Source organism: Leptonychotes weddellii, chromosome 1, assembly GCF_054177405.1.
Source record: "Leptonychotes weddellii isolate Sample4059 chromosome 1, ASM5417740v2, whole genome shotgun sequence".
Taxonomy (NCBI): Eukaryota; Metazoa; Chordata; class Mammalia; order Carnivora; family Phocidae; genus Leptonychotes; species Leptonychotes weddellii.
Window position 1 is genome coordinate 85,104,106 of NC_138369.1, and position 10,772 is coordinate 85,114,877.

The following is a 10,772-nucleotide window of genomic DNA, read 5'->3' on the forward strand; positions in this document are numbered from 1 at the left end:
GAAAACAAAGACAGTGCACACCACTCTTGCAAAAAGCCTGGTTGTGAAGAAGAGAGGGTGGTGGTTGTTAGAGTGTGACATAGTGGGTAGAGGGTGACTTTATTTATAAGATGGGAGATACTACTGGTACATTTTAAAACATTCGTAGGAAGAACCCTATTGAGTAGAAGTAGTTAACATACAGGAGAACAATGCGTAATAATAGTGTGGTTGCTGAAGAGATGGGAAGTGGTAGGATGGGAGATTTGAGGAGTGAGAGGGGGTGGGAAGGTCAGAAATATGAAATACCTGCAGTGGAGAACAGGAGAGAAAGTGGCTTAGGCAACCCAGGAAGGTCACAGGGCAGCACTGGGCCCTAATATAGAAAGCAATACTTTAAAAATGAGGTTTTTCAAGTATCTAATATGCAGATCCTAAAATGTGGGACTGGCTGAGTGAAGGTGGGATGGGGGCTGTGCAAATCCTATTGTAGATGGCTGGAAGGTTACCAAACCTTATGGATCAGTTAAGATACTTCTGATTATAAGCAATGAACACTCAAACTAGGTTGTAAAATGAAGGGAATTTCTTGGCTCACATACGGACAAGTCCAAAAGTGTGTAGGCTTCAGGCACAGATTGATCAAGCTTCCCTTTGTGATTTACTCTATTCAGCTCCATTCCATGTGTTGGTTCTATTCTTATCCTGGCTTCCCTCTGGGTTACACTTAGGCTTCCCTGAGGTTACCTCACAGACTTTAATAACTGAAGCTGAATCTTCTGTGCTAGGATTATTTGGGACAGAGAGACCACAAATTCACACATATCACTAGGGTTCTGGGACAGGTGGCACTGCACAGAAGTCCATGGGCAACATGTGCCTTTAAATATAGGGAAGAGTAAGGAAAAGCTTCATTATCTGGGCTTAAGTATTTTCTTAGAAGACACGGTTTCAAAGTAACTCATGAATTTTCTTTTTCATTTAAATACAATTGTAAAAATATACTAAGGGTGCTTCTTCAGGACTTCCATTAGAAACTTACATTCTTCCGTTCTGCCTGCTGATTTTTATTAAAAGGATGCTTCTTCTTATCATGTGTATTAGTGTTATATATACTTACTATTAACTTAGGAATTGTTTGCTGAAGGCATACAAATACAGACCTAAACACTATGCTTACAAATAATTTATTCTTACTTCATACATTTGTTTTTCAGCAAAAAATACACAGTTATAATATTAATATAGAATTCCATGTTCAAGACCATAAGGAACAAATGTCTTAGAAAATCATAGCAAACTATACAACAGAAATGAGCCACAATTTTGTTAGCTACATGCACAGAACTGACCAAAGTGATATCTATTTCTATAGATTGGTTTATCAGGTAACGTGGAATTATGATTGAGTAATGCTTCTCTGGCAGAGAACACTATTGATTTGAAATCACATCATAGTCCCTGTATGGAAGTTCACACATCCTGAGAAGCCTCTCTAGCCAGCTAAATACAGCTGTGGGTGATGGCTGGAGTCAGGCAGCCTAAGAAGAATTAATTTAGCAAGCAGTGGGATCTTTCTTTCGGTTTTCTTCATGCCTGCATTATCCTTGACTCCTTTCTCCCTCCATTATCATCATTAAATGAACTTAAAAAAAAAAAAATACTGACGCAAGGAGGTCTCTATTTGGTCACTGAAATTCTCCCTCTGCCTCTGACCTGAGGGAAAAAATGAGTATGGCCTTCAATTAATGCCCTTTACTGCAAAAGGGGACCTGCTGATTGTACATTCTTGTAAATCCAAGCACAGTAATCATATTTAAATCCTTGGTTTAGAAATGGATGAACCTCATAAGGCAGATGGTTAGACAAGGGCTAAATACACATGGAATCCTTCTAGACCCTTTTGTCTTCAAGGCAGAGGTTGTGGAAACAGAAGGCTTCCAGGGTGGTGGGAATGGCCTGGGAGAAGGCTGAAATGAGGAGTTTAGAGCTACCACACGCTTTATGCAGATAGAAGTTTAACAGCCACCGGGTCGCTCTCAGCCCTGCAAAGCAGACAGCCTTCTCCAGGTCTGTGTAGTGATAGCGTGGGGCTCTATGGTCCTTTCCACTCCACAGAAACGAGGAGCACGTGTCCAGAGCTGTACAGTTTCCCGGCTATGTCATTCGCTGTGGTTATACCGTCATCAAAGTGAACTGTACCTCATCCCCTTACTGCCTTGGGACTCAGTTGCTTCGTTAGAATAATTCTGCTCATAGTCTCCATAAAAGAAAATCAACCTGGTTGAAAAGTAGACCTTCTGTGCTAAGCCTTGCTGGAAGAGTGAATTTAATGAAGTTTTTAACTAGAATTTTTAAAAGACGTTTAATTTAACCTTGTTACACACCTAGAACATATCTGACCTGTTTTTTTCGTTTTTTAAAAAAATGGTTTTTTTAATTTTTTTTTTTTACCCTTCTTTAAACTATACATTATTTACATTTTTAAAGACCTGCTAGGTCTTTATCATTTGGGTAAGAGCTCAAGGTGATTAAACTCCCAGGACAAAGATGAGGCTTTCCAAAAAGCGCTGGTTCTCATCTATGTGCTAAGGCCTGTTTTTACAAACAAATTGCTATTATAAACTTTTAAAATAGAAAATTAGACTACCTCTTTAAAATGTTTTCTTATTAATTTTCTTTTTTTGCATCCAGCATATTAAAAAGATTACACTTTCTAACTACAGATGGAACTGAAAGAAGAAATGAAATTAATATGTGTCCCCGTACTCCCCTCATCTAGAAACAAAAGTTTATTTACATGATGTCCTTTCTCAATGTGGTGTGTGAGCCATGAGGAGCAGGGCCATTTCTACAGCATGGTTATATAACCATCTGAAGACCCTTCCACTCCTACGTGAGTGTTTATTGCATATTTTAGGTGGAGCTGTAAGGCATGAGAAAGGTGGCCTGCCACATTGACACATTCGAGAATACTTTTGCACATTCAAGAAATATTCCTTGAGGAATGCCACATTTGGGATAGCTTTCAGAGACTGTTCAAGAACAAAAAATATTGAGGATCATGCATCACATTTAGAAGCACAATACACTGGGGAATATTTTCCAAAGCTCAAACAAAAGGCTCTTTTCCATTGAGTTAGATAGTAAATAAGTGATCATTTTGTTGCATGTAAGGATGTGTTCAGAGCTTTCCCAAGTCACATCCTGCATTCTTGGCCCCTGACCTATAAATAAACACTCTAATTCTGCAACTTGCTCACAGACTCTTAAGCTATTCTAAAAAAATGCCTACAAGCTGGTTAGAAATCTACAAACCAGAAATGCAATACATCTGTTCTTTTGAAACAACAGCAAAAATTTGTATTAGATTTTTGGAAGAGTAATTAAGAATTGATACCCATTTCACAATAATTCATAGTAATGAAGAAGGAATAAAACCTTCAACAGGAAGGTGTGTGGCCTATCACATTGGAATACAATGGTGCTCACTCAGCTTAACCAATGAATGCTTTCTTTTTTCAGTCTGTCTAGGCTTGTTCGCTTTTCGTTAGACAATTTATGTCAGAGGATATTGTTAATCCTTCAAAGAAATGATTCGAAAGGTGATTTACAATTGGCTGGTGTTATCCCCTAATGCCTTTTTGCCTTATGTCCTAATTTTATGGAAACAAATTAAGGACATTAAGCCAAGGGTAAGAGTACTACTCAAAATATACCTTGGCACTGGTGCTCAGGTCAAAAACTACAGGATGTGGTTAGGCTGCCAAAGAGAATTCCTTGCCTGTCCATTTGAGTGCTAACACCATGGCAGTTCACATGGTTTTCTAGGGACAGAATTTAAAACTCAGGAGAAATTGTCCACAGTTGAACTTGCTGTCTCATTCTAACTGTTTGAATCTAATCCTCCTTGTTCTCCCCTGCTCATGCCTTCTTCCTGTCTTTTTCACATCTGATAATTTTTTTTTTATAATTTCCTCCAGAGTAATTTTTTCTAAGACATGTTTTATAGATTACAACACAAAGACCTTAAAAGAAGAAAAAGGCTAAAGAACATGAGTTCACCTTTGCAGATTGAAGCTCCTATTTTTAAAAACATAAGTATGCTATCTATGAAATTCAGACATTTAATGACATCACAGTCTAGGCACTTTGGATGAAACTTGCTTTATAATGACATAAATACTATTAACCTCCCAAAAAGTGGTTCTTAGTAGTGTTTCTATTAATTAGTAGTGATGATAAAAATTTTCAACTCTCTCCATGTACATATGCCTGCTATCCCTTCACCTGCATCCTACATTAAATTTTTTAGTTATTTTTAGCCACAAAATTCACATAGGCCTAGGAGCAGACAGAAAAAGGAAGGAAGGAAGGAAAGAAGGGAGGGAAGGAGGGAGGGAGGGAGGAAGGAGGAAGGAAAGGAGAAAGAGAGAGAAAGGAAGGAAGGAAGGAAGGAGGGAAGGAAGGAAGGAAGGAAGGAAAGAAGAAATTGATTCTGGATAAGTTAGCATGTTAACTGAAATAAGATTCCATGCATTGCTCCTATGCTAACCGAAAGGAGAAGAGAACCAAATTCAGTGGCTTAAGACATTCTGCTATGGCCAAGGTCAGAATTTGGTTCCTGGCCAGAGGGCTTTCTGGTGTTCCCATCTCTGTTCCACCAGCAGACAAAGGGGTAACAGCTGTAATAATATGGATGGATCCTTGCCCGATGTCTTATATACAGTAGGTGCTCAATGATCACTAACAGGATGACATGGACAAATGTGGAAATCAACTCAAAGGATACTGACAGAGTGAAGTCAGCAGTGGAAGACTTCAACAGATGAAGAACAATCCAAGATGATAAAAACTAAGTACACTTTTTTTAAGATTCTATAATGTAAATTCAAGGATAACTACATCTCACTTTGCTGTTTTACAATGATAAATTATATAGCTCTCTATATAAAATAGATATTAGATATTATTAGTCATAGATATATAATTATGGAGACACACATCTCCAGTTGGTGTCTGTGTGCTTGACTAGGCATCAGAGCCGTGCAAACTAGCGAACACTCACAAGTGAGCACACAACCATCCCTACTTCTAATGCCAGTTTGAAAACTTGATTCTGTCACCTTGGTATAACCTAGAAATGGAGATAGTTCCTATTGTACCTGTCTCTTACTCTTGCTTTGTGCAGATTAACCACGTAGAGTTGTGAAGAGATTTGCAGGTAACAATCCCTGTTTATTATTGCTGTGAGCCCTCAGATTCAGCACCAAATCCAAAAAAAATTATAAAAATCACCTCCATCCCCCCAATTTTGCATTCTTAGAAATGATTACCCTGGAGTGGCATAATGAATTAGGCTAAATGGTTTTTAACTGCAAGCACTTACAGGCAGGATTTATGAATGGAAACATGTGAAGGCCACTCTGGTTAGCTCTGAAGCCCCATACTTTCTTCCTGGGCTATTTATAGAAAGTGTATGGCCAGCGGAAAAGATCAGGCTTATTTTTACAAGCCAGTCATGACATGGTCAAAAAACTCACTTCTGTCTGGGAAGCTCATCCCTTTCACCTGAGGGTGTAGCTGCCAAGCACAGGGAAGAAAGGAACCCCCTTTAACCAACTAACTCAGCTGAGTCAACCCCACAGAGCAACCCCCAGGGTGACAGACTCCAAAGTCAAACACCTTCATTTCCCAAGCAGGACTCTCTGACGCTGCTTCTTGAGATGTCATCTAGATCATGACTAACAAGTAAAAATAAAATGCATTACATAATATGCTTCAAAATTCCACTGCCAAAATAGGTTTTACAGAGATAATGGAGTACATTCTTATTTATCATTTGTCCTACATTTCAGGCAGGTGAACACAATAAAGTAAAACTGAATCCTAATGGATGTGGCAAAGTGGAGAATGTGAAAAATTAAAGATATTTCATTCTGGTTGCCGTATTACCCCTGACATATTCAGGTAATAATATACTTGGCTAGTTCCATACAAATGGAGACTCAGTAAATATATGCTGAATCTAAAATATCACCATTTATCTGGGCAGAAATCTGATATAATTTAGCAAATAACATACATAGTTTCACAAATCATCCCTGGTCCTACATAGCATATATAAGCACATCTACTTGCAAATAGGAAGTGAAGCCAAACCACTGTTTTCAACTAAAATGTCCTTTTGTCAATGTTATATGTGGTATATAAACACTAAGATGGAATGGGAGAAAGGAAAGTATAGGAAGGAAACAACAAAGGGAAGGAAAGTGAGTCCTCATTCTCTCTGGGGCATAGTGGGTTTGAAAACTTTGAGGGGAAAAGTGTGTCACCTTCCTGGGCTCATGCATCGTAATCACTTGAAAATGATATGGGTATAATTTTATCCTTAAGTGGCCTCTGCTTAAGGACAAAGACACAGGGTGAGAAGAGAATTCTGTTTGTAGACCCAGAAGATCTCCAACAAAAATTTAAAATGACAAATACAGGGTGTATTTCTTGTTCTCAAACTCATGGACCCTTTTTAGAATTCTGTCCCTTGAAAGTTCCTTCTGAAAGGGGAGGTCCCATTTAACAAGGAAGCTACCAAACACTCCTCAACCTATTTCTCTAGCTTCCAAACCAACATTCTTTAGGGCTCTAGAAGAGACAACAATGACATGCAAATAAGTTTGCACATGGAAATATCCTGATTTCCACGATTGTTCTTGAATACATGCACTGAGTTAAGTTACAGCTGAGGAATAACATCCGTGCTAGGCACAAATTCTCAGCCTCTATCATCTAATGGGAATCTCCTTGCACTTTGCAAAAGATTAGATACTGACACCCATCAGCAAATGTGCAAAGTGTATTTACGATCCCATTAAGAGGTTTCAAATTAAATATAGACATATAAAAAGTTAACTTCTGTGTGCAAATTAACGCACAAAGATACTGATTCCTCCAGGGAATTGTGCCAAGCCTCTCTGTTTACAAATACAGTAGAGATTAAAAGCATAAACAAAAACACAATCTTTTTAGGAGTTCCAGCCTACCAGTGCTGAGGTAAGTGTTCATCTACCTTATGTGCTTGATCTAAATTATACTATGAAGTCAAGACTCCCCACTCAATGACTTATTTGGCTCTTAACCAAAAGGACTTGTCAGGAAGTGTGGTAAGTTAAATTAAATAAGCCACCTCAGTGGTTTGTGTTAATCTAGAGTTGTTATCTCAAGTACAGGTTATCACTTATGAGAAATGTCTTAAATAACATTGGCCAATGTGGTTGTCAGAAAGGATCTCAGGAACATGTTCACTAATTTTTCCGTGATTTAGGGTGACTGCCATTCATTTCCATAGTATGGATCCAAATGAGACCAGTGTTTAACTATGCAAAAGTAATGTTATTTAACTCAATATCTTCAGTTACAACTCAAGTAATATGCTCCTGACTTTCCTAATATAACCGCCTCAGTTATTCTTGAATATTATGTTTTTAATTTTAAGCAAGGATAAATGGCATTGGTCTAGAATAGTGTCCTCTCACCTTCCCTGATGGCTGCATTAAGAACCACAGCCACATTAGTGGGTTGGCTCCCTTTCTCCTGGTAAGCTACTTTCAGTCCTACCAAAATTTTAAAACCAACACCATCTTCCTTCCCTCCTGGGTGGAATGTTAGACCCTGATTTACAGTAAAGAAGAAAAGCTTATTCTTACTGCTCTCTCCATGCATGAAACTATGTCTGAGGACCAGTCATTTGGGCATTGCTTCAAAAGGCACATTTATTCCAGTGGCAATTTAAATAAGTAGAGAAAGAAAGAATAAAATTAAAAACAAAATAAAAAATCGGATGGGTTTTGTGGAATAAAGTAAATTGGAACCTGGGATGTATATAAACCACTGAGCTCCTCAACAATAGTTTAACCAGAGTCCCTAAGGTAGAATAATTCACAGTTGTATCATAACACACATAAGCCTTCAGAAAACACTGTTTAAAAAAGTAGTTGAGAATTCTCAAGCAGCTTGCCCTGATGTCCAGTTCAAGTGTATGCAATGCAGAAGGGCTGCAAAATTCAAAACTATGTAACAAAGAAAATTCAGTGCATATCACAGGCTTTGATAAATTGTGAAAAATCATTGTATATATTACTATTTAAATAACATCTAAGAAATATTTTGAAATAATTAATTTGTGTTCACATTCCATGCATTTTCTAGCAGGTTAAGCCCTGGGTTTGTGTCTTTGTGCCCATTTCCTACAAAGCTCCATTCTTTTTACAAATCCAAGCATTCCTCAGACCGAAATGGAAGTACTCGGGGATTTTGTCTACTTACCCTCTTTACTGCATACCTGACCTCACCAGGACTACTCCTCATTACCACTGGCGCAGAAGACGACTGGAAAACCAAACTGTTCGGGGTTTTATTTGGGATTTTACTCACTCCCTTGGAAAAACTCCTGGATGTCAGAGACACCACCCGAATTTTTTTCCAGGGGCAAGAACCAGTGGCACTCTCCCTCTTGCTTGAACCATATCTCCCTCTTCCAAAGCCCCCAAGTGCACTGAGACCCCCTTGTTGCATTCGACTTTTTCCCTGTGGTTTTGCAGCACCTTCCTTGAGCAAAGAAGGAAACACAACAAAACTTGAAAACAAACCAACAATAGCAACAACAGAAACTCCAAACAAATAGGTGGGCGAACCAGCAGCCTCCTCCAAGGCGGAGGTTCACTTTTTACTGCAGAATTCGGTTTTGTTTAGGAACTTCTTGATGACCAGCCCCAGACAGATCACCAGCAGCAGCATGTAGCCCACGGTGCCAGAGAAGGTGGGCGCCGCAGGCGGCGCCTTGAGGAATTGGCGCAGGCCCTCCTCCACGTAGTACACCTGGTCATAGATGCTAAGGAAAGTGAATATGTGGAAGAGCTGGTGGCTGTGGCCAATAATGTCGAAGAGGCCTGGATGGATGCGCTCCGGGATCTTGCTCACATTGAAGAAGGCGGCCACCACCAGCCAAAAGTAGCGACGATAGAAGTGCACAAAGAGCGTGGGGTTCTCGCCGCGCAGGTCAAAGAGCCAGCTCTCGAGCATGATGGGGCAGGCCATGCTGAGGGGCATGACGAACACAAAAGTGCGAAGCGCGAATGGGTAAGAGCACCAGTCTGTGCGGCTCTTGCAGCAGGCCACCGTGCAGGCCACAGCCAGCACGAAGGCCACCGGCAGCACGAGCGCGCGGTAGGCGGCGATGAGGCGCGTGCAGTCCACGTGCCAGCCCAGGCGCTGCTGCACATACGGTGTCATCACTCTGGCGTCCAACAAGCTCAGGCCCGGCAGCAGGTAGTAGTAATAGGCCACTGTGCTGCCGAAGCCGTAGTAGCTGATGGACGCGTAGTCCAGGTAGAAGAAGACAGCGCGCAGGCGCAGCGACAGGCAGCTGAACACGTGCGCCGTGCAGCTCATGGCGAAGGTCAGCAGCACGCCCGACGCGTAGCACCACAGCGGCAACAGCCACGGGTGATGGAAGGGCACGTCCTGGCCGCTCAGGAAGAACAGGCGGCAGAACTTGCTCAGGAATAGCAGCAGCGGGATGAAGTGCGTCCAGAAGTTGAGCGTCTCGTTGGTAGGCTTCAGCACCGAGGCTAGGCACTCCTGCGCCGTACATGGCAGCCGCCGGTAGCCCGACAGGATGAAGCACTCCACGAAGTCGTCGGGCACCTCGTCCCAGCGCAGCAGCGGCTTGGCCGATGCTGGAGGGTCCCCGGAGGCGGAGGGGTGGGAACTTGAGGCGGCCTCCGAAGCCGCAGCGGTCGTGGCCGGCGGGCCCTTTGTGCCCGCGCCCCGCGGCTGCAGGCGCCGCGGCATGGTGCCTGGGGCTTGGCTAGGGCGCGCACAGGCGACCTCTGGCGCCGGCTCCCGCGCGCTAGACAGTCCCCGCCGGCCGCCGTCGGAGCCTTTGTGCACGCGCCGGGGGCGTCGCTGCAGATTCAAGAGAAGACCTGATTCGGAGCAACCGTTCCTGAAAAAAATAAATAAATAAAAATAACAATCAGGTTATGAGCAGCGCAGCGACTGGTAGGAGCGCGCGGGCTCGGCGGCCCCTGCGCCAGGCTCCCTGCTACGGGCTCGCGGCCGCCCGCGCTGCGGCGGCGACAGCGGCGGCGGCGGCGCTGCTGCGGTGACTGGGCATCGCGCGGTGCGGGCGCAGCCGCCGCCGCCGCCGCCGCCGCCCCCGGAGCGGGAGGCGGGGATGTGGGAGCCTAGGCGCTGGAAGGAGGGAGGGACGGGCGCACCGAGGGAGGGCGAGGGGCCTCCCCCGCTAGTGTTTCGCGGCCGCCTTGGGGGATAGAGTTGTCCCCGGTCTCGAGTTCCGTTCCATCCCCCCTCCTCGGGCCGCAGTAGCCCTAGCTGGCCCGTAAATGATTGATGTGGGGGCCAAAGGCTGCGCCAGCGACTCGGCTGCGAGGGCCAGGGTCGACGCCCGGGTTCGAAACCCGACAGTCACTCAGGCGTTCCAGAGGACACAGGGCAGCCGCGTTCGCGGGGGGCGGGGAGCTGTGGCCGCGGGGCTTGGGGGGGAGGGTGCCTGGCGCGCCGGAGCCTGGGCTTTGGCGGACAGATGCGCTAACGGTAATCTTCGGAGGTGGCGGGGGCAGGGGTCCTCCGGAAATCGGGGGCCTTTGAGACCCTGTCCGGGTCAGAGTCGTGTCATTGTCAGATACCTGAGAAGGCTCCTCGCTTCCCGTGCATGTGTTGTGTGTGTGCGCGCCCCTGCGCGCGTGCGCGCACGCGGCTCTTAGCCTGCACGA

General features: G+C 43.8%; 1 protein-coding gene across 1 annotated transcript; it reads right to left on the reverse strand.

Annotated features, from left to right (window-relative positions):
- Nucleotides 1–1,152: 1,152 nt before the first annotated feature.
- PAQR9 (progestin and adipoQ receptor family member 9) lies at nt 1,153–10,061 on the reverse strand. Its single transcript, XM_081827462.1, has one exon. It carries the CDS (start codon nt 9,826–9,828, stop codon nt 8,695–8,697), a length of 1,134 nt encoding a protein of 377 aa, XP_081683588.1. The 5' UTR covers nt 9,829–10,061; the 3' UTR covers nt 1,153–8,694.
- Between the last annotated feature and the right edge of the window lie 711 nt (nt 10,062–10,772).

Excerpts from the sequence above, each read along its gene's own strand:
- PAQR9 (XM_081827462.1), bottom strand. The coding sequence starts at position 9,828 with ATGCCGCGGCGCCTGCAGCCGCGGGGCGCGGGCACAAAGGGCCCGCCG.